Source organism: Idiotropiscis lumnitzeri, chromosome 4 (assembly GCF_059441095.1).
Source record: "Idiotropiscis lumnitzeri isolate Australia: NSW breed Sydney's pygmy pipehorse chromosome 4, RoL_Ilum_1.0, whole genome shotgun sequence".
In the NCBI taxonomy this organism is placed as follows: Eukaryota; Metazoa; Chordata; class Actinopteri; order Syngnathiformes; family Syngnathidae; genus Idiotropiscis; species Idiotropiscis lumnitzeri.
In genome coordinates this window covers 23,008,520-23,033,517 of record NC_142394.1, presented here as the reverse complement: position 1 = coordinate 23,033,517, position 24,998 = coordinate 23,008,520, and the positions used below count along the sequence as shown (strand labels likewise).

At 39.7% G+C, this 24,998-nt stretch overlaps 1 protein-coding gene across 7 annotated transcripts in view; it reads right to left on the bottom strand.

Annotated features, from left to right (window-relative positions):
- The window catches only part of LOC148338612 (disks large homolog 3-like), a 64,165-nt gene that overhangs the window by 21,372 nt on the left and 17,795 nt on the right, over window positions 1–24,998 (bottom strand). For 3 of the 7 annotated variants that reach the window (XM_088294221.1, XM_088294222.1, XM_088294224.1), the window contains exons 2-10: window positions 19,342–19,395; window positions 18,895–18,945; window positions 18,484–18,608; window positions 17,757–17,926; window positions 17,319–17,455; window positions 15,436–15,580; window positions 13,129–13,291; window positions 1,930–2,086; window positions 1,604–1,706 (exon numbers count right to left, since the gene is read on the bottom strand). In XM_088294221.1, the coding sequence (XP_088150347.1) occupies window positions 1,604–1,706; window positions 1,930–2,086; window positions 13,129–13,291; window positions 15,436–15,580; window positions 17,319–17,455; window positions 17,757–17,926; window positions 18,484–18,608; window positions 18,895–18,945; window positions 19,342–19,395 (1,105 nt within the window). The remainder of the gene's footprint in view (window positions 1–1,603; window positions 1,707–1,929; window positions 2,087–13,128; window positions 13,292–15,435; window positions 15,581–17,318; window positions 17,456–17,756; window positions 17,927–18,483; window positions 18,609–18,894; window positions 18,946–19,341; window positions 19,396–24,998) is intronic. The other 4 variants (XM_088294223.1, XM_088294227.1, XM_088294225.1 and 1 more) reach the window with 2 other exon arrangements.

Below are 24,998 nucleotides of genomic sequence, written 5' to 3'. Positions count from 1 at the left end.
GGTGTGAGTGTTCACCGGGGGAGCCAGTCGACAGTGAGAGCGGGGAAACGACCGGCCAACCGCGGTTGGTTTGCCCGCCTTACATGAGGCTAACCCGGCTGCATGCTAGTCGTGGCACCGCCCCCTCTCGTATTCAATATCCGTCCGCGCGAGCCTATTGGGAGCTCGTCATACCAGAGACGAGCGCACTTCCGCGGCCAAGCCAGGTAGAACTATTGCCAATGAAAAAGACTGCCGCAGTCTTAGAACAAATGTGTCGTAACAGTAAAGTCCCCCCTCAACTACTTGTGCCAGTTTTGGCCCACTAGTACGCAATTAATTCTTAATAGTGCAGCAATGGAAACACGACTAAAACTAAATGGGAGGCATGCTTTAAATATTAATGGTCTCCTTATCAAGTATATCGAGTAAAAGCTTAAATCGCTTTCCATAAAGAAAAATAGCTTACTGGTAAAATGTTTCCACGACTCTTAAGTGCTAATTTTGGCCTACTAGTATGCAATTAAACATGAATAGTAAACTACTGTCCTACACTAGTAATGCCACTAGGCCCAACTAGAGGGCATGTGTCATCCACTAGTAGCCTAACTTTCAAGATATTAAATAAATGCACAAACGGCTTTCCATAAAGCTGTCGAACTGCTCAGTATTTGTACAGTAGTTTACGAGTAAGGTTGCATCGCATAATGGTATACTGAAAGTGGCAGTAGTTGGAGAAAAATATCATAAGCATGCCCAAGTAGTCATTTTACTAGTATGCTGTGAGGATTAAGTGTTTTTGTCCTGTTTTCTCAATGATTCTGCCTTGGTCAAAAGTCAAGGAAGTGTTTGCTTATTAGTGGTGCATCGGAGAAGCGTTGGCTTTTGCCACCTTGGAGAACATGCAACATCATGGCGTAATACCCTATTTAGTACCTTCAATTTATCCACTGACAAAAAGTGCCAGTAGTGACCAACAAAGAGAACTGTAAAAAGAGCCTGCCCGCCTTCGGGCACAACTGTACTTAGACTTCGCCACCATATTGAATGTGGAAAGTAGAGTGATGGTTGAGGAAGGCTCATTCATTTGCTGACTTAAGAATGACGTTTCAATGCATTTGGCCATTATATCATCATTTTGCCAATACATTTAGCTGATTTAGCAGCTAATACTAACGAATAATACCATGAATAAAACCACATCTCACATGAAGTAAATTTGTGAAAAAAAAAAAATAAGATCATCTGCACTAAATCACACAGACAATAGTTATTCATTTTAAAACTACGTAAAAAGTTCAGCTTCACTTTACACGTTTAAGTCACTAGTCGCCGGGCAGAATTCGGGGAACACGAAGCCCCCCAAAAAAACATGCCACCTTGGATTTGGCTGCATTTACACTAAATGGTCCAAGTGAAACAATTGGCATATGCATCATCACACACAAAAATACATGCAATTAGATATTTTCAGATTTAGAGTGTGTGCCTTTGTTCAACCATTACATTAGTCCACCATGCAGCCCAACAATACAGTTATGCACCCAACCGTTTTCTTGGTTTCCCCCTGCATTGCCCACTTCGCATTCCAGTGATGTAGAAACAGGAAGAACTCAAGGCTCACCTTCAGGTCTGTACTGAGCAATGATGGTGACGGTCTGTCCAGCTCTCTTCAGGGCGGCGGCCGCCTGCTCGTGCGTCGCGTTCCTTAGATTCACACCGTTCACCTGCGACCAAAATAAAGATTTCAATGGATCATTCACATCATTTCGATTCACTAGAATTTTGTTGCCATTAAATGGTCTTGTACTTTTCCTTCATTATTATATTTATATTTATCACTTGAATTGTATTTGTACCTCTACTTAAGTACAGAGTCTGAGTACTTTGGCTAGTTGTTATGTTTGTGACAGGCAGACAATCAGAGAGCTTCAGTGTGCGTGTACTCACAGACAGAATGCGGTCGCCTCTCCTCAGCTCGCCGCTCAGGTCAGCCGGCCCCCCGGCCAGGATGAAGGAGACAAAGATGCCCTCGCCGTCCTCCCCACCCACGATGTTGAAGCCCAGCCCAGTGGAGCCCTTGTGTAGCAACACCTTTCTCGGCTCCCTGCCAAGACAAAAAAACGAGAAGAGCCACAGTGTCAGGCTGATAATGACAAAAAATGAAAATAAAGAAGGGTCTCCAGGACAGCCATCTTTGAATTGACAATACAAGTTCACATAATGGAGCAATAAAAATATAAAACATGAAACATGATGCACTTAATTTGCAAAACTTGTGTTGATACGGCACTAGAGTGAACCCCTCGCTGTATTGCAAATTTTTTAGATGATTGCTTTTGAGCGTCTTTACAGTAAACAAGCAAGATCGAATTCAGAGTTTCACACGTTCACTGGAGTACCACAACATTCCGTTTAGCACTGAGCTACAATGGAACACATGCAGTGGAATAGAAGAAGAGAGGAAGAGGCAGAGAAGGTCCCCTACTAAGCTGCAGTAATAGTCGTTTCATTTCACATTATATGTCAGCAATAAGATAAAAGACTTTTGTTTCATGGTTTGTTTGAACATTTCGGTGTATAAATATACAATTTTAATCATTTTTTTGTTTCGATTAGAGAATACGTGTTGCTGTTCCGTTAAAGTCGCAGTTGTTTTAAGGTTTAAATCATCACATCATCCATGCAAATGTCTGTTAGCCTGTCTATGTCATTTTGCATTACGAGAACAGATTTTTTTTTTGGACAAAATTTTATGATTTCGTTGAACATGCTGGTATTGCGATACAATGTTTTTACTTTTTTGTTGTATATGTCAGTTTTATACTAAACCTCAAATGAGCGTGACAAAGCCTCTTTTTCTTGACTTTTTAAATACTTGTGTAAAAGTGCCTCTTAATACATTAAATGTATTATAATGAGTTGAAATGAGTTCAAAGCATATCAGCCGATAAGAAAATGTTTTGATATGTTGCAAATTTCCAAGTATAGTGGGTGAGTCTGGAAAGTATCCCGGCCATAAATGGGACTTTACTGTACATCATTAATAAAGAGAAGTGTGTATTTTTCTTTTCCCTTCCAGTGTGACAGTATTAATTTATAATACTTATGACGGTTTATAATGTTAGAATTCTATGTGAAACATTGCCTGGGATGAATATTTCCAAATACAATTGATCTGAACTGGGAATTGGAAAGTCGATCACGTTCCACTTCATCTTGATGTTGGATTACAATGCGTTTGTCTTTTTATTTTTTTTTTGACATACATAATTGCACAAGATGCCACACAAGCGCTTTAAAATCCACTGGCTGGACGCACGCACGTCACCACCCACTCAAAAGAACGTATGCGGACAGAATAACACATATCCTACTCCATAGACCACCGCCATCCTATCCCTCCCCCACTCAATCTCCGCTTTTTACAATAACTGCGATGACTCAGTTTCCAGATAGGCTTTTCGAACGGCCTCCATTTTAGGGCGCTTTGGAGCGCCGCTGCTGTCAAACACAAACACACATGCACGCAGAAATATTAAGGAGGCCCCTGCAATGCTGTCCTTGCACGCACTCACTTAATAAGCGACGGCAATGAAAACAACATACATTCATGCTCCTTTGTATGCATGCACACGCAAAATGTGCATTCCTTCCGCTACAAAAAACACTGCATGGTTCCCATTAGTGGTTTTGCCTGCAGTCGACAGGAACAATTCCATCTCCATCCCGCCTGGCTGCGCTCTAAGTTGCGATTAAGGCCATTTTATCCCCCCCCCCTGCCACTGAGACAGCATTCCACAATTTTAAGGTTTATGCTGGGGAAAAGCCTCGATTATGTCACGCCAAAGAGATTCAGAGAAAAGAGTACAAATTGTGTGTGGAAAGGACGAGTTATAGATGGACAGGAAGTCTAGTCGACTACATGTGTCAAACTCAGGCATAAGCAGTTGCAGTAGTATAGTATCGTAGTCGTCTAGTACAGCATTTAGAATCAATTATTTTATTGATTATTCCATCGTTTAATATGATAATCGGATAAAAAAAAAAGTATTTTGCATTTAAGTGTATTACAAATCCATTTTCCCCTTCTACTGTTTACTTGAGCAATCATTGTTATTTAATTTAGTATTGTTCAGTGATAAAAAAATAACACAACTAAAAAAGGAGTTAAGCAAAATCGCAGAAGAGGGATTGATGTTTGAATCAACAAAGTTTGGAAAGCGATTCAGTAACCGGTTGTTGTAATTTGCTATTTGTTTGTTTTTTGAAGTAAAAACAGATGTTTGCAAATGTCTTATTTTGAATCAGCCCAAATAACAATTTCATGAAGGACTACTGAAATCAGAGAATTACTTTTAAAAGGCTGACATCAGATGATTTGAAACGATTCAGAATTTTATAATAGTTGATTGCTTTGATAATAGATTAGTTGTCAATTAAGGAATTAATTTTGACACATCTATTAAAATTGGTGCAAAAAAAACCTTTTTGTGATACTGATATTTTGTTTAGATTTTTTGGTTATCCATCATAGAAATCATAATAAAAGGGTCAATTATGAAATGGCAGAATTTTTTTCGTACTTCAAATCTAAGCACACAAGTATAAAAAAAAAAAAAAAAAAAAAGACCAAGTGACGGCTCGCAACTTGAAAAACTCATCGAATCAATTACCCAGCAGAGCCCTCAAACGAGACTGATGTGACTTCATCGTCGTAATCCAGATTCAACGCGCGTTACCTTCGGCTTCCGATCTGACGGCCGGTTGTGGAGGAGCATTTTGGAGGCAGTCTCCTCCTCAGCGACATGGAGGACGAGATGTTGACGGTGAACATGGCGGCGGTAGCTCGCCTTCTTGCGATCTGGCTTTCCTCTCGGAGGCGCGTCACTTTCACTAGTCCCGGCTGTATCTCACGACCGTGTTGTGTGATAGGAACCAGCTCCAAACACTCGCTGCCCATCATCATTACCAGAGAGGCTTAACATTTAACCCTAACACCCGTGGAGGAAAGTAACCAAATGCAGATACTTTTTTACTGTACTTAAAAGTTCCTTGTCAAGTGAAAATAAATGTCTTGTGAATATGACGCCCCGCACAGATGTGTTGTTAACAAAAAAAAAAATCATCAAGCATACCAAGTGAGGCTTACAAAAAAAAAATAAAATCAACTGAATGCAAACTGTCAATTAAATACCACAAAAAAAATGTATCCGATTATACCCTGTGGTAGCTGGACTATAACCACAAAATATCTGTCATGTCAAAAGAGAAAAAGAAATGAGACTAGGCAGGTGGGCAGATTCCCAGAAGCTCCTTTGCTAAGTGTGTAAACAACGCTCACTAATTTTAAGACCTTTAATGTGACACTTTTACACTTTGCGGCGCTATGCTAAACATGACTTTTATTATATGTAAACAAATAAATAATTAGGGTGTCATCAAACAACCGAGGAAGAACTCAACGGGCAAAACTGTGCATCGGTGCTTTCCGTAGATGCTATTAGTAGTATTAATGGCATTTTCAAATTCTACTAGTCAACATCTAATGCTTGACTAGCAGTAATAGTAGCAGGCAGATTTCAACTAGCGCATCTTGGTCATCAAAAATTTGTTATCAGCATGTAGTTATTCTACCAGTATGCCCAAGTTGTCCTTCTAGTGAGGACAAAGAGCGTATTAGCACATCCTTATGGCCAATATCACACATATCGAATAAATGCTTTTGAGAGCACCGCTAGTGAAGCACTGGCTGTTAACTTGTACAATTTTGTTATGTCAGTACTAGTAATGCACAGACAGTAGAATTAGTGCGGTTCTGCCTCACTTTGTAGTTGTCTTACTAGAATGCCGAATGCCAAAACTGTGCACTCGTTAACAACAGGTTGACACCAGTTTGCATTATAAAATTCTACTCGTTAGTAGCACATAGATTTAAACTAGTCCGGTTTTGCCTCACCAGTAATAGTAATTGTTCTAAGATTGTACGAAGTTATATTCTAGTGTGCACCAGTTGGTCGTTTTACAACTGCACTGAATTGTCCTAAAGAGCAACAAAGAGGTTACTAGTACATGAATCTTGGGCTATATCAAGAATACTGAATGGGATATTAAGGATATTTGCCTTCTTCCTGTACAATTGCAGGCTTTGTAAGCAAGACAATTCACTGCACTAGTAGAAAGACTTACTAGGGTGCACTGTACATACTCATTGGACAGCTACAAGTTACTAGTGTGGCAAAGTTCTGCACTAGTTGTCATCTACACACTGCTAGAGAAGCTAAGGAAGCACTAGATGTCAACTAAGAGAATGTTCTGTCACTAGTAGTACTAATAGCACAGTTGCCAACTAGTGCACAGTTTTGCTTCACTAGTAACATGGCTGACTAATATCCCAAAATTGTTTAACAAGTGGCAACGAAGAGCAAAATAAAGAATTCAATGTTTAATTTCAATACATCTGAAGTTATTCATAATTACTTGAGTATTTTTTTTGTATTTTTTCACTGAATGTACTTAAGTAAGTATTTTGTGAACTACGTTTTACTTTGATTATTCTACAAAAACAGTTTTCTTTCTTGACTACAATCTGTGGCTACTCTAGTTCCGTCTGCCAGTACATTGACCTTAGCTGGATATCAAAATATCAAATAAATACTCAAAAGGCTTTCCTTAGGAGTGTGCCATTTTCTTCTTCTTCTTCTTCTAATTTGACATTTGACTAATTTACATTTCAGGCTTCTCGCTGTGACTAAAAATATCGCGCGATGGCTGATTAACACCTCAGACGAGGGCTCGGCTTAATTTGCTGTGATTTCGTTCATTTCGGCGCCTCTTTTTTTTCCCACCTTTTCCATCTTTTCAAACGCCAAGCAAAAGGTCAAAGTGTTCCTCGTTATCCACGCATGAATTTGTCGAGTCAAAGCTTTTTGTGTTTGTGCGGATGCGAGGCGCTTAAAGTTACTGATTAGCTCACCCGCTGCCGCAATCTGAGTGCTTCTTGTGATTTGAGCCTGACCAAACAGGCTAAATAACGAAACTTTTCCCCCCCATGTACCATCCAAATAATCGATGATTACGTCCGTTAGCCCGTTTAGGGTTTTTCGTATTATACGTTAGCATTAGGAAAGCAGACTTTCATTTGACAAAGTTAAATGGTTTGGAGCAACAATTTCGTTGATTAAATCTTTGGCTTTTGTTGTTTATAAAAACATTTTTTTAGTCTCTTTTGTTGTATGCTCTATTTGTATGTGTTGCTGCTCTTTGAGTATGAAAGTAGCACTTGTTTCAAGGTTTAGAATTACCGCGACAACAATGCTAATTTGCATTAGCCTGTCTATGGCATTTCTCATTATATGTTAGCACTAGCCTAATGGGCTTTTGTTCCATGATTTGTTTGAACATTTTGATGTTTATATGCAATGTTTAATTCTCTTTTGTCGTATGAGGCGGTTTAACAGTAAACCTCAACTGGTAGAGACAAATAAACATGCTTTGCTTTCCAGTTGGATAACTGTGCAAATCTTCATTTCATTTTCTTAAAGGGATGTTATACCTCAGTCTCTCATTTTTTTTATTGACAGCAAATGAACGATAACAGTAAAGTAATACTTCCCCAAAAATATTTGAATATGTTTAAGTGTTTTTTAATATGTTTAAATGAATTTAAGTTTTTTTCTTTACACTGTCTTTCTATCTTGTGGATTTCACCTATCTCGGGTGGGTCTGGAACATATCCCCGGCGATAAACAGGCCTTCATTGTATCAACAGTAGTCTCCAGTCCACAAGGGGGTAACATCCTTTTCAGAAGGGTCACGTGTGGGCGACGACAACGTTGGACTGTGTCAGGATGGTACAAAGATGGGAAGAAGGCTTCTATAAACTCTGACTCAGCCGTCACAATCAGCCTGCTCCACTTGAGCGCTTACTATAGCAGGCATCTAAAATTAGCCTCTCAGCTCTGAGAGTCGCCACTGTGGGCTTGTACCGAGATGGAGGCCGCTGCTCATCTGCTGCATGTACCCTTACAGCCAACTATACGCCGTATGATGGACTGTTGCGGCTGTAGGTTTCAAGCTTTATGAAATCTACCAGTGATCAACTCCACCCCCACAAGACGACAGAAACAACTCACTTCAATATAGTTGCTTTGCATTAAGAGGCCACAAGATGGTGACAAAGCACCACATTTGCCTAAATGAAGCTCATCAACTCACTTTAACATAGTCGCTTAGCATTACGATGCAAAAAGATGGCGTCAAAGCAACATTTTTATTGCTTTGGACTCAGCATGAAAAACAGGGAATGGGTGAGTTTTTCAGTGAATAACAGGGGACTGACAAATAGACTCCAATATATTAATTAAACCCTTGCACAGTCTTTGTCCTCACTAGTAAGACAATTCAACGCACAAGTAGAATGAGTAGGGTGAACTAGTAGAATGACGATCTTTCTTGTGACATCGTTCATCGCCACTTGTGGCACTAGTAGTCTGCAATTAACCCTTACGACTAAACTACTAGTAACACTATCAGGCACTAGTGTACACTAGTGATATGCGCTATATAAATAAAATTGTATTGTGTTGTACTAATCAAACATTTTGAACCGAAACAACTTTCCATAAAGCTGTTTGAGTTATTTGATAACCATCTTAAGGTCTATGTACTAGCATAAGTCTGGCATACTGGTAGGATGGCAACTTCATGTTACCCGTGTGTGCTCCACTAGGAGCACCAATTCATTCTAATGGCGCAGAATTGTCTTACTAGTAAGGACAAAGAGTGCACTAGTACATGTGACTTCGGCTGAACATCAAAAATGTGGCATAAATGCCCCAACGGTTGAGTGCATTGTCTTTTTTTTTAGGGGGAAAAAAAAGTGACTGCTCAAACGTTTTTCCATGCAGCTCTACATACTTTGAGACATATTTTATTAAAGCTAAGGTTCACACATTCACACGCACACATACACACACACACACGCATATATGCACACACAGACAAAGAGAGACATCAGGTTTACAAAAGGGATGAAAAATGACTTCATGCAATTTAATGTACAAACGTTTGTTAACGTCAAACTCAGGTAGGAACTGCTGCAGATATGAAGTAGAATTCAGTTGAATATTATCTTTCCCCCTTCAGTAGGGAACTTGGCCAGAGACAGAGGCTTTAGGTTTATCAACGCCTCCTGACAGATGGAAAGGAGCAGCTTGTGGGAGTGCGAAAGCCCTTTCGGCTGCACTCCTCCCGCGGAGATGTGCTTGCCAAGAGCGGGTACGGCTTGCTTTTATGAAAAAAAAATATGAGACGAAAGGGGAAAAGGCGCTCCTTTTGGAGTGTCTTTTTCATCGTTGAATAGTGAAACCTTTCAAGTCAAAAAACCCCTCTAGTCGCACAAATGTTACGCACTGTTTATATTATGTCATTTAGCAGACCTCAACTCTGCGTGTGTCCTTTTGTGAAAGGCTTTTTTTGAGTAATTTCTGCATCACCAACTCTCCCCAAAAAAAAAAATATATATATATATAAACGTTGTTTACGAGTGGTGGCATCAGAGAACACGACTGCTTTCGCCAACGGAAGTTAAGTGTGACGTCATGGTGAAAAGGTCTGTTGTCTTGTTTTCAGGAGAGGAGGGTTAGCTGAGCAAGGCGTGACAGACTAGGTTAGTACCTGCCAGAGAGGGGGAGTGGAGCTTGGCACAAGGGTGCAGGGGAAGGACAGAAGCCTCTGAAGAGAGCCTGGGGACCTTTGCCCTCCCCAGGTTTGTGGATGACACTGTAAATTGGCTCAGCCCGGCTGTGGGGGTACAGGAATCACAGTGAACGGGACAAAGTGTAGGACAGGAAGAAAAGCACGCTTACCAGAGGTGGGAGTAAGTCACGCATGTGCAAAGTCAGAAATGAGTTTCAAGTCGTAGGTGCTACATTTATTCGGCTACATTTACTCCTATCTTTTTTTTTTTTTAAATTTTACATAATTTCTGAGACGAAACCACAGTTTTACAATGTCCGATTGACATACCTTCGGCTTGCTACTTTTTCCACAGGTGTTTAATTTTGCTACGTGAAACGTTTGATTGCATTTTAGTCATCAATCGAAGCTAGGCAGTCACATCGCCAAGATCCGACACAGAAGCAAGGAAGTTAGACTCCAGAACTAGTTGGACGGACTAAAAAAAAAAAAGACATGTCAGCCTACAAGAACTCCAACTGGAATTTGAGAAATAACAAGAGACTGCCGTGGTCGCAGTTCAACCTTCCTGCTCAGTTTGAGTTCTATGTTCCTTGCCGTAGAAAGAGTTGCACGCAATCCACAATGTATGTAAGCTGTCAGAATTATTTTTTTTTTTGGAGTAATCAAACAGATATCAGCAGGTAAATCGATTCAAGTTTAATATAATCAAATTACATATAACTCTATAGTTACCCATTTCAGCTAAATGACCCTATTATACATTAAAAAAAATGAATCAGATGTTACATAACCGTAAGTTACGTTTAAACAAAACATGTGTGAGGGATTTTTAGGTCTTTATATCAGAGATTTATTTTGCGCACAACACAAAAATGTTTTATTTCAACAACAAAACTAACAATCTTGATTTTCAAGTCATGAATGAAATACTAAGTCAAAGTCAAGACTTTCATGTCATGTCATATCGTACATTTTAGTCAAGCAAGTCCCAAGTCCCACGATTTGTGACTTGAATCCGATTTGAGTCAAGTCATGTGACTCAAGAGCCCCCCCCACCTCTGACGTATACCAACAAAAGATGCGACATACAATGTAGACAGTTTGCACAAAAGGACATTACAGGGCCACGGGACAAGAACACCCCAGAAACACGCACACACACACACACACACACACGCACACACACACACAGGGGGCCTCCTCCCCAGAGCTGTGGGTTAAGATGACTCAAGGCCTCGCGGGACACTCTCCACCCCCCCCACGACGCTACTTTCAGTTCTTGGGATAGGAGGTCAAAGGCACCACACACTGTCCAGTTTTAACTCAGTGTCAATTCCCCGCGATGAGCTTAGAAATGTAAATCCACATTTGTTCGGCTTCACGAGGTGACTGAACATGTGTGTCTTGTGTTCACGCCAACCACACGGTGACAAGACCTGGACGACGGCAACGAAAAAGAAAACCCATGCAGGACTCAAACTCCTAACCCTTACATACTTTCCGGGTCTAATTTGACCCATTTTGATGTTTTCCAGCAATCAAAATAGCCCCAAAGATAATGTAAATGCAATTCTTTCTTTTGTTACATTTTTGTACAGTGATTCACCAGTATGTGTTAAATCGAGGAAAATGGTGACAATGGTGAGAATAAAGTTGAAACTGTACATATTATAAATATGCATACAATTTATGGGACAGTTGCAGCTTGAAACAGTCCAGGGAACTGTCTGTGTAACCACCACATTTGCACAGGTATCGACAGAAACATGCACCTGCCAGTCTTTGACGGGCCATGGGGGGAAATCTCGAAACAGTAATAGTCCAAGTCATGTACGTGTTCACTGGGGAATTTGAAACAGTCTGAGAACTGTATGAGTTCCCACCACAATTGACCTGTTGGTCTTTGAAGGGTCATGGGGGGGTGGGGATCTGGAAACAGTAAAACAGCATAAGAATGGTTGTAGAGACTAAACGTAAGGACGTGCAGTCATACAGAGGTCAGAGGGTGCCTTGGAACAGGTGCAAGATCTACACTTGCAAAAAAAAAAAGGTCATTTTCCTTTTCTCTGAAACTTAGTGTTTAAAATTTCATTTAGTAAGGATGTCTGTAGCCCATAATCTGACACAGACAAGAGAATATTCTTTGCCTGGGTCAAAATTGACCAATACATACAATGTGCATGGAAAAGGAACAGTATGTAAGGGTAGAGAAAGTGCTTTTACAGTACGTATTGAGACATGTTTGTTCCACAACACCCCCCGCCCCTCAAAGAAAAAAAACAAAACTAAACAAAAAAGACCCTCTGCCTCTGTCTCCATGCAATTTATGTGCTTGAATCTTTGAAGACGGAACAAAATGACTGTGAGTATCAAATAATGCAAAGGGAGGGTAGGTGGGAGTCATCCAGTCATGGTCGATGTACTAGTGCGCTCTTTATCCTCATTAGCAGGACAATTTCGGCATCCTAGTGGTACGGCAGCATTTTGCTAGTGAGGTAAAACTGCACTATAGGTATTACTAGTGTCATAAGTGTTTCATTAGTAATACTAATACTAGCTTCACATAGATGTAAACTAGAACACAGTTTTCCGTTGCTAATACATGTTCTACAATGGTGGAGTGCAGAATTGTCAAACTATAGCGGCACTAGTAGTTGTAAAAAAAACAAAAACATAACGAGTAAGATGATTGTTCGACCAGTTTGCTGACTTGCCTTACTAGTTAAGGACAAAAGATTTCCTGCCAGTGAGCAGAAATGTCATACTCATACAGTAATTAAAAAGTTACTAGTGCAAGTCATCCCACTAGTGCATCGATTTTTTTCCCAAGAGTGTAGTGCAAAGAACTAGGACTTAAAGCTTAAATAGTAGAAAGCCGACGGTCTACGAGAAGAATGGCTGTCGTACTAGCAACATTTTGTCAACTATTGTCTTCCATTAGCGAATGACATTTCTGTGCATGAGTAGAATGACTAGGGCGCACTCGTACAACAACTAGGTCACACTAGTAGAACACTATGTATCCTACTGCCTCCCACTACTGTATGTTTTTTTTCCCTACAAATGGTGACACTTTTGGCCTACTAGCATGCAATTAAACCTTACTAATAAACAACTGTGCTGCACAAGTGACACTACTAGGCCCAACTAGTAGGCAAATGTAACAGGACCCCGTTAGTAGCACCTACATGTTCACAAGTAGTTTAGCCTTTCTATTAACGTGGAGTTTTCATTCTAATGTGCCAAATTTGTCCTACTAGTGTGCAGTAATGTTATACGTCAGAGGAAGAAATATTACTAAAACGACAAAGTTCCACTAGTGCATCCTAGTCATTCTACCAGTATGCTGAATTGTCTCACTATTGAAATACAAAGAGCGTACCAGCATATGGACCTAAAGCTAGATAATGAGAATGGAATAAGTGCTTTCTATGGTCTGCGACATACCTGGTGAAGTCTTCCTCCCCGAGCATGTGGCGGGGGACGGGTGAGTACCTGGACGGGGTGACCTGGGGCGGCGGGTAGGGCGGCTTGGGCTCCATGGCGCCCATGTAGTTATGGCCCACGTGGTTGTCCACCATGGTGGGGAAGGCTGGAGGGAGGGCCAGGCCAGTAGGGGGGAAAGCAAGAATGATTAAACCATAGAGGACACAGGAAGTTAGTGAAAAAGAGAAAGAAATAATAAGAATAATCACAGCTGGTTCCAATCCAAGTAATAACCAAAAATAAAAAGGAATCACACATTATCTATCTAACCAAACCGCATAACTGTCTTGTGGAAGTCTACCAGCTTAATTCGAAGACTTAATGGAAAACGCCATAGAGGTGATAACGGAACTATTATTGCTATAGCCGTACTTCTATAATATGAATCAACTTCGATTTGAACATGAACTGGAGCAAGGCATGTATACAGAGCATATAACATTTACAGGTATATATTCTTTATCCTTCAGAAAACGACAAAAGTTACTGCAGTTTAGCTACAATTTTCTTCTTCATCATCATCAATTTAATTATATTGTATGTCAGTAGGTATTATAGTGCCCCCTGGTGGCAGAAGGAGTGTCACAATGTTCATTGAATTGAAGCAAGAACTCATATCATGCCAAAATTGTTTCATTCTTTCCATGGTGAATAATGGAGAAGTTCCAAGTTTTTATTTAATTTTCATTCTATTCATTTTTAACTTTCCACATCCATGATTTTCACATGAAGACTTCATAATAGACAAGCTTGAAAAAAAAAAACCCTCATCCACTATTAAATCCACTTTAAATCCTGATCATGCGAGCATGTGACACGGAGGCAAAGGCGAAAAAAAAAAAAAACGGAGTTGAAAAGCCAACGTGGTTATTAAATGGCTTGTCTAAGAAGAATTTGGAGACACTTTGCCTCGAGATTGTGGGCTCCCATGCGCAGGTGGGATGTGAGAAACCGGCCACACTCAGTGGGAGGCAGAGAACTAAGCTTGTTGTTTCTGTGGGAAGAATTGCCTGTGTGCGTGAGTATGCCTGTTTTGCGTGTGTGTGCGTGTGTGCGTAGTAGTCACGATGTGGGTGTCTCGAGCATTTTTGGGCAAGAGAGCAGTGATCCAATGCAAGACATTCATGCAGGTTCATCACTCCTCAAGATAAAAAAGACAGTATTATATTATTTAGAAGAATCACCCCATTGTGTTATGTAATGTTAGATTTATGTAAAGTGTATTTGTACAGAAGTGAGTCTTTGTTTTAGGAGGAACACATTTGGAGCTAATATATATTTATTTTCCACCACTTGGTTAACAAAGTGCCAATACAATCTCACTTAATTGGTCCAAAAATTATTTCATTATAAATAAAGTAGCTTTGTTCATATTTCTATGCCAGCTTTGTATAGAAACTATCATGATAATCAAAGACTCTTCCCTTAGTTGGCAATATTCTAAATTTGCAATTACTTATTCTAGGTGGAATAACGTACAAGTCAGACATTCAGCAAGGCTGAAAAATCCAATTTTGAATTCTGTTTTTAATAAGAAAACTACTGTTATGATATTCAACTTCATAAAAAAATAATGACTTTATTGTGACCATAACTGAAGAGTTTTTGACGCATTTCTGTGCAGTATAATACAGACATATAGATATACAGTCAGACAATCGCAATTCTTCAGTAAGCCGCAGTAGTTTTAGTTGTTCTTTGGGGAGGATAAACAATATATGGCGTGAGTACTATCTACAAGTGATTCACCACTGTTTGTGTTTAAATATTCTGCAGAAATGGTAAACACTCGACAATGTTTCTCCATGGCATTTTGCATTACATATTACCATTAAGCTAGTGAACTTTACTAATGCAAAGTTTTGTGGTTTGGTTTTGAATTTGTATTCGTAAGTCAAAGCAAAAAATGGCAAAACGACAGTTTGTATCTTGAAAAACTGGCAGTTTTTTTCCCCAATTGAAATGTGCACACAACATTGGTGTGGAAAAAGGAGTTCATAACATTCATAGTGCTCCCCTACCATATATTTTATAAAAAAAAATATAAATATGTGAATGTAATTTGACATTATTTGTAAGGTTGGGATTTCTTTCAAAGTTCTGAACAACCGTTTCCATGTGGCCATTTAATATGACATTTTATTAATTTTATAATCAGCATAGAAAAAAGATAAGGAGTTAATTCTACAAAATCAACGATGGAACAATCTATTAGTATTGTGACTATCGCCAGTAAGTTGCATAAGAGAAGAAGAAGTAAATACGTACTGCTGGAATAGTCGGGCGGGGCATACATGTCATTGAGGTGCACGGGTCCTGGCTTGGCCACCTTGAGGTAAACCATATCGGACGTGTTCTTCAGGGCGGCCACCGCCTCCTCGTGACGCACATCCTGAAGCACGATGTTGTTCACCTGAAACAAGAAACAAGTCGTGACTCACCAATAATCTGTCAATCGATCTCTACATTTGTCCAGTTTTCTTCCCTTAATTCAAGACCCCGATTGTTGGATGTCTCTGAAAGATTTTCCCGAACCATTATCCTTTGATGTGGGGTGTGGGAAGTGTGTTATTTGAGCCAGACTGTGTTTAAAGAGGAACGATCACTCTCAACACCCACACCACAGGATAATGACTCCGGATAATATTTTTGAGGCATGTGATAATCGGTTTTTGCTGTCTTTCGTAGCCTGTTCAGTATTCATGAAGGCAGAACGATAAGATTATCCTGAGTGATTATCTTTGTGGTGTGGCGTGCGTAAAAAGGGAATTTTCTTACCCGAAGATGGCCAGTGACACAAATCAAACAAAAGTAAATTTGATACCTGTTCCAAATTTATGATGGCAGAATGACAGCCAGACAGCAAGCTACACACATGCCGATAAACGGGCCAGGATTACCCTGAGTGACCATCCTATGATGCGGGGTGTGAAGAGTTACTGTATTTTTCCTTCGGGATTTGCTCAGAAAACAGTCAGGGTTGACAATCGTTAAGCGCGGTGCATGCATTGACAATCGGGCCGAATCTGAGCCTCTTACCTCAATTCAGATCAAAGCGAGAAGCTCAATTGGATTTCTCTGAAAAATTAACCTGTGATTTGGTGCGGGGTGTATAAAGTCAGGGCCGATAATCGTTAAGCGGGATACATACATACCGATAATGTTTCTACTTTTTTGTATTTTACTTCCCTTCTGATCAGATCCAGCAAATACCTGATTATCTTACTCTGAAAGATTATCCTGAGCGATTAGTTGTAGGTGAGCCAACATAATCAGCCAATAAATATTCCTGCTGCAAGGCTTTACAGCGCTTACTACAATTTTTTTGTTCAGTCTCTCAATATACATTTGATAGTCCACAATATTATTAGCCTTTTATCACTTACGCACAAGGGGGGGGGGACTTTCACTTTTTCTTCATGTCAGGCGTGTGGGGTCTCTCACGTTAAAAAAAACAATTAGTGAAGATGTAAACGAAAAAAATAATGTGGCATTCGTGTGACGCACCAGCCAACGCGATCACAGCTCGGAGGATGAAGTGAGATTTGGGCATATTGTAACCGTGTGAGAGAAGCCCAAGGTTGCCTCTGTTGGTGCGTGAGTGGTGAGTAGTGATGTCAAAAGCAGTAGGTAGCCTCGGAGTACCTTGACTTACGACTTTATTCCGTCCGGGACTAAGTCAGTAACCCAATTTACATGCGCAGCAAATCAATATTGCTCATTGAAATGAATTGACATGTCATCAATATGTCCTAGCCAACCACAAGTCATTGGTGCAACTTAAAATGGTTTTGCTGAACTGTAAGTGTCTCGAGATAGCACAATGACTGTGGCCAAGCACTCCTTTTGGCTGTGATCTGACTAAATGAAGCCCCTCCCCTCACTTCAAATTAGGTCCTTGGCACCAGGACGCTGCAAGATGGCACCATACCAATACTTTTACATTATACAAGACTGTGGTTTCAGTATCTGGTTGTGGCTTGCGTCATACAGCAGGTCCTTGTCTGTGTTTTCATTTTGTATTTGTGGGTTTGACCATTTGCTCATTTCATTAAACTGCCAAAAGTGCATCCATGATTCTTTTCTTTAACTGCACCATTTTCTGGATGAGTCAAAGTTCAACTGTACAAGAACTATGAAGCGGGTCTCACAGCGAGCAGGCGGTCTCCCGTCTGCAGGCGTCCATCTTTTTGGGCGGCTCCCCCTTCGATGATCTTGGTGATGTAAATGCTGTTGTCGCCCGGGATGTGCTGATTGCCGATTCCTCCGGCAATGCTGAATCCGAGTCCTGTAACATTGACATGGAAATTGTGTCAGATGAGAAGTGGAAAACACAAAGCACCAAACACCTATGACATCACTTGCGGGAACATAATCATTAATTGTTAATTAATTATTACTATGGATTATTAGTTTTTGATTATAGACATTTAACCAGGTAAACGGTCCAAGTGAAAGTGATACAATAACGGAAATCTATCTAAATTTGATGCAAACTGTATATTATTGACATATTTAAAGGGCTAAAGTTACCAGCCTTGGGAACTTTCTTGATATTTGCATTCCTAAAGTGGTGGCGTGTACGTTACCTTTGGGCCCTTTGAGCAGGTTGACCTCCAGGATGGTCTCAGGCGGGGCCTGCCTCCGCCTCACCAGCAGGCGCACCACCGGCCCCGCCTCCTTCAGGGCCTCCACTGCCCGGCTGTGGACCACCTCCGACACGTCCACATCGTTCACACGCAGTACGCAGTCGTTAACCCTGCGGAAGCGTACGGGGGTGCGCAACGTCATCGTATCATTACTACAAATGTTCCAGCCTCGCTTTAGTTTTCAGCATTACTAGGAAAATGCAAAGGGTCTCAAGGACACGCGCACCCCTGCATGGAGACGTCATTTTATGATACCAATGATGCAATGTTAGTAGAAAAATTTTGTAATATTTGAGAAAGTAGCTCAAATATTTTTAGAGCGTAGCATTTAAGAAAAGAAGTTATAAAGTGGAGAGAAAGTATTATACAATTAAGTTGAAATATTAATAGAAAAAAATAATATTAAGCAAACAAATTCAGAATTTCATCTTCGAATAGTTAGCAAAATAAAAAAAATATGATCATGAAAAACATCAGTCGACTCAATTTACAATAACATGCCCAAAAAAAATAGTAACTTCATGATAAGATGGTTCTAATTTTACAATGAATACATATTTTTAAGGCAAAGTTGCATCATAAGCGGGAAAATCAAATTTCTTTGATAGCAGAAGACATAATTTAAGAAAAATGAATTACAATATGAGTAAATTAATGGAGCCATTACCCGAGCCTTCCGTCCATGGCAGCCGCTCCTCCCGGAATAATTTTGGTGATAAAGATGCCCGGATCGTCGGGAATGTGCGGATTATCGATGCCTCCTGCGATGCTGAAGCCCAAGCCTGAGTTCCCCTGAAAATTTAGGAAATCAATGTTGCAATATTACACAAAAAAAGACAAACTTGTAAGGATTTTTATTTTATTTTTTTACAACGATAAATGTGTAAATAGTAAATAACAACAAATGTAATTTGTATTTTTCAGCAAGAAAAACAATATGAGATAGGAGTAGAAATTAATGTGTGTTTTTTTCAAAAATAACAACACATTAGTCCGCGTACATCTTGAAAAATTCCAAAGTTGGAAGACTGCTAAGAGGATATAGCGCTATCTGCTAAGAAAAATCATGTTGCCTTACCCTCTCCAAGATGATCTCCTCATACTTGTACATGCCATCGCTGCCATTCACCTGTCACACAAGAAGACAATAGCTGCTTAGAATGGTCGGCTCGTATTCAACACACAAACACACCTGCATTTGCGGGTTAATTCAAAATAGGAAAATCATTTATCATTCTGAAAAAAAAAAATTTGGGCTTGATTTGACTTCCTAATGACAACCTTTATATTTCAGTTCACACTCAAGTAAAACCCAATTTGAGTTTATTTTGACCGAGACACTAAATGTGCACTGCGGCGCCAGGGCAAAAGAAAAGGCCGGGTCAAAGGTCAAATGGATAATGGATGTGGATGTCCACATGGCAAACATCTACACACACACGCATGCACACACACGCACACACTCGCAAGTGGAAACAGAGGGCGTGTGAGAAGAGAGAGAGTGAGAGAGGGAGGAGATACTTACATAAGGGCCTGCATCTAGTGAGTCTGCGTTGACAATGATGGGGGGAGGGTTGGCCTGTGAATATGAAGAGATACACATTATCTCGGCTGATGATGGTGGATGCGCACGCACACACATTATCACGTGGGAGCCAAGTGAAGACGGGAAGGTGTGAGGGGCTGAAAATGACCACAGGTGCCCAGAGACCACCAACGAAAAAACACGCACAGGCGTACACACTTAACGACGGGGAAAGCAGTTGCGCTTTTTAGCAAAATAATAGCTTAAAAGAATGTCACATGAATATTTAACAATTTGGAATTGTTTTTTTTTTTTTTTAAATCAAATAATTGTCTAATTGAATCCAAAATATTGCACGCAAAATGTTACAAAACATAAATCTTAATAAAATATAAAATGGAATGTTATTAAATATTTGGTTAAGTTATTGGAAATAATAAAAAATACTAAGAAAATATATAATTTTTCATTGATTTAAAAGAATCTGATGAATGATAAATTAACTTTTTCATTTTATTGTTTAATAATTAAACAAAAAAATGTAAATTAAAATCAACTACAGCACAGTTCATTCAATCAATATTTATATTTAGAGAGTGATCAAATCTATTGTAAATATTGTTCTCATAAATAATAAAATTAAGCAAATCTAATATTTGTCATTAAATCATTTGATTAATATAGTTAAAATGAACATTTTGCACATACATTTACCAGTAACATTTTTAAAATTGACTTGATTAGTAATATTCACACTGAAAATGATCATGACAATGATGTGATGATGATGATGATTTTTAAGCAAGCTTCCTTTCACCTCACTATAATATAATATAATATAATATAATATCATATCATATCATATCATATCATATAATATCATATAAAGTATGAATGAATATAAAAATAATTACTTTGTCATTGTATTGAAAGTAACGGGATCTAGAAATAATCAATCAACTAATGATGAGTAGCATTCAAAAGTGATACAGCTCCTCATTTAAATGCACGAGAAAATGTTTGACTCGCACGTGTGTCTGCAGTTGAAGTAATAAACTCATCAAAAGTCAAAGATGACAGAGGTCACATTATTTATGGCCAGAGGTCAACACGTTTCCTCCAGATTTGATTGTTTAGGTTGACAAAAAGGGGAGCCACTCTGAGTTGATGTGCAATGACCCCGGCCCACTTCCAATGTCAAAATATAATTTAAATTTAACGCAATCCACAACGCAACATTATGTCCCGAGACAAAAAAAGCCATTGGCAAGATTAAAGTTACATTTTTTTTTGTAATCATAAATGGTAATCCTAAAAGATAAGAAAAAAAACAACTGAATATTAACATGAAAAATAGAATTAGACTACACCATGAAACAGGAAAGAAGTACATTTTTACAAGAATGAAGATGAAATATTAACTGATCAGAAAAAAAGTTTTTTTTTTTTTTGATGTTCCGAGAAAGAATTACTGCAACAAATTGTATGTTTGCTGTCACAGCACCAGTTGCATCATGAGATTTGGAGTCAAGAAACGAACAAATCAATAAACCCAGAAAGGTGACTGTAAGGTACTAAATCAGTCCACAAGTGGTATAAAACAGCAGTCTTATAAGCGGCCTATCGCCATCTGACATGACAGAAGCAAACAAAAAAAACAAAACAAGATAATCTCAATCCAAGTAATCTCAACATGCGTTTGTTTAACATTGAGCAAACAAGTCAAGTACCTGGGATTAGACCGGATTAGCACCCTCCTCCCCCCTCAATTCCTAGAACGGTCATCCACTTTTATCTGTGGGCCGCCTCGAGGAAGACGAATACGCTCAATTTGAGAGCATGTGCGTGGTGAAGCACTAAATCTTAGCGCACATTTTTGGCTGTCTGTGCACCAGAAAGGCCGTGGAAGGCCAAATAGCAATTTAAGGCATCTGGATAATCCTTTGATGGGAAGTAGGTTACGGATTACAGAGGTCAAGTCAACGGCATTTCACAGATTGATGGCAATCCAGGTTGCACATGCGCCTGGCCACACACACTCCTCAGGCTGGAGACATTGATCAATAAACCTCAAATTAATTTGTTTATTTTTGTTGAAGAATATCGATTATTGCCAAGAAAGTTATCCTATAAATTTAATCCCCCAACACTGCAACTAAAATACATAATGAAGAGCTTGGACACAACATCCCAAATCAAAATTTTTCTTCAATCGATATATACTGAACGCCGTTCATCACACGGGATAAACAATGAAACAATGAAAATATGCTAATTTCATGCTAACATATAATGTGAAACACCATTGATAGGCTAACAGAAATTAGCATATATGCTAATGTTATAAAGATTCAAACAACTGCTACTTTAACACACATAGTCGCAGCACATATTAATGAGGATACAACAAATAATAATTAAACACCGAATATTAAACATCGAACTGTTCGACCAAAACGTCTAATAAAGCAAGACCGCTAGCTAATATATCAAGTGAAACGGCAAATTGGAAATTATCATTGATTTTATGGGAATTTGTAAACCTTGAAATGGATTGTACACAGGATAAACTTCTTGAAGTCTGTGGGCATGAATAGCATATAATTGTTTTACTATGTATATGTATATATTAGTTAAGAATAAGCCGAATAAACTCTGGCTAGCAATAGAATTAAAAGGGAGAAAAAAATATGTTGTACTGTTGCTCTGACAAATGGTTTGTGTTAACTGTGCTATTTCTTTGACTATTTTCTAAATTAAAAATAATAATTGGCACACTAGCATCTACGGTAGAAAGCAGAGCTTGTCAGGGCAATACAACATTAAAAAATGACAAAATGCTAAAGGCCAATCGTACGCAAGCCCAAAAGCTTTGCTCCCACGCACTGAAATCCGCCATGAAACAAATTGTACATACCGTGAGTAACTCCACAAGCCTCATGAGCAGGCAGTGACAACCCGGAAATTCACAATGATAAAGAAGTAATCGACACGTTCAACCTTCCATCGCGTTAAGATGGTGAATGTGTGGAAAATGTGTGGTTGACTCTGGAGACAGTGACGCCACCCCCAGAAGCGAATGCAGGGCACAAGCTTCGCCCCAATTGTTAAATAATCAATGCGTTGCCATGGCAACCGCTGCCTGCTCACAGCATTGGCCAGCAGGCCTACTTTGCAGCATCCCCCTGCTGCACCTCGCCGCTCGCAGCGCATCTTTTCGCCTTGCCTGTGTTTCCTCTTCACACATCCAACACTTATTTAGCTTTATTACACAAAACCTTCAGATCAATACCAACCCTACGTCCGTCCACATTTCAAAAGAGTCAAGCTGATTCAATTGAACTCCGACTCTTCCCGGAATTCCACATTTTCCGTGTATAATTCCCATTAAAATGAATGGCGACTTTTTCTCAAATATAATTCAGCTTTCCCTAATTCTCAACTGTTTAAAATCACGCACACTTGAAACTATTAAGCTCATTCAGGACATCTGAGAAAGCACAGGAATTTTCATATCAATAATGTCTGTGCTTTTTTGGTGTTCCATATTTGCCATGACAACAGTCGCAAACCAAGGCAGACATTTTATATATCGACCTCCTCCTTCAACATTTTTCAAGTCAGTCGAACCATTCCTACTGCAAACCATTTCAACTTTATTGTTCAGCTCATTCGGGACATTTTAGCAAAGAAATTATTTTTCAAATTCCCAATCTCAACACGTTTGAATGTCATCGACATTTACCGTGACAACGTTCATAAATCAATGCACACAGTTTACATGGTGACCTAAGCCTTCCAATCGTCAGTCATTCAAACATTTCCGACTTCAAATTCAGCCCAAATTTTTCATTGATCCTCGTTGATGATATTACCAAAGAAGAAGAAAACTTGAGAAGGCACTATAGACGGGTGGCATCTCCCTTCCAGGATGACCAAGCTGCAATAGCCGCCGAGTGAGCATTGAAAATTCAAAAACTGCAGTCAAGATAGTAGGAAGGTGTTCTTACTCCTTTTACGCTTGATAAATGAAATAACGGCAGTATTGCACACAACGCCTCTCACGCTCACACTACTGTAAACTGCTGCTACAATAAACAGAAACAGTGTCAAATTCGTCCCGCACGGCCACATTGTTCATTAACCTGCTGCTCCTTCTTCATAAGTAGAGCCCAGCGAGGAACCAAAACCACAAAGAGTGGAGCTGGGAGCCCCTCAACATGGCAACTCTGTCTCCAGTGTTGCCAAACATGACAGTCGGACCATCACAGATGATGCAAGCGACGCTGAAGGAATGAAGCCAAACGGCCAGAAAGTCACAGCTGATAGCGGATGAGTCAACCAGAAGCGTAGCGGCGGTGTTGTGCGATTCCAATACAACCCAAAGCCCAAATGATTGACAGCAATTTGAGAATCAACATTTTCCAAGGAAATAGGACATGAAATCTGCAACTAAACTTGTGAGGTTGGACCAAGCAAGAACAAATCGCACGAGGTTTCACAAGTTGTAGGACAAGAAGTTGTCGCTTTACGAACTTTGCTCATGAAATAGTGAAGTCTGTAGAAACGATACTTAAATTGAAAACACTGCTAGGCCTTATATGTTAAGTCAGGTCACCGACAAGAAGTTCTGCTTGTTTTTTTGTTTTGTTTTGTTTTTTTTTTAGTTCTGCCAAGCTATCAAGTCTGCTTTTATTTTGGAGTAATTGATTCTCCCCATTCCTGCTCTGATGTCTCCTCATCATTGTGACTAACTTCACTGTTCCATTTGAAACATGCTTTTAAGTTGTTTTATATCTTAATATACAATAACCATTTCAGACCTAATTGCGATACAGCAACCATATCATATCTTACTGTCAAAAAATGCGAGGCTTCTGTATAACATCACCGTGTTTCAAGCAATACATTTGACACCCCAATTAGAAGATTACGGTCCAAGTGGCACATACGACAAACAAATTCTAAACAAATTATCGTGTGCATTGAAACAACATGTTAAATTGAACCATACAAGAACAAAAGTCCATTACGCTAAAGCTAACATATAGGTTAACGATAAAACTTTAAACAAGTGTTACTTAAACATACACAGAGCAACAAATGAGAATCAAAAGACTAAATAGTTGAACAACTGCGATTGGCTGGAAACCAGTTCCGGGTGTACCCCGCCTACTGCCCGAAGATAGCTGGGATGGGCTCAAACCCACTTCTCAATCCACGTGAGATTTTTTTTTCCTCCAGTAAAATACAGTATGCGACTTGGCTCAATAAAGGTTGGGAAACACTGATTTACGACAGTATGCAGTCAGCGTTGCTCGCTCGATTCCTCTGGCTGTCATTGGCCCATTGCACGCCACGCTGCAGTCCAATCAATTACCATGCAGCAAACATCTCATTCATGATGAGGCGTGGAGGCCGGTGTGCGGCGGAGGACGCCTCGCAATAGGATGGGTGAACAACCATGTGTCGGTTGTCAAGAACAAAAGGCGCACTAATGAGATGATAGGCCGAGAATCTCTTCACCATAAAGGTCACCGGCTCCCTTCCCGTCCGTCTCTGCCGCTGCAACACGTGCGCAAATCAGCCATTTATTTATTCCAATAAGCAGCCGCGCTGAAATTAATTACTACGCCCGTAAAACTGCTCCATTAAAG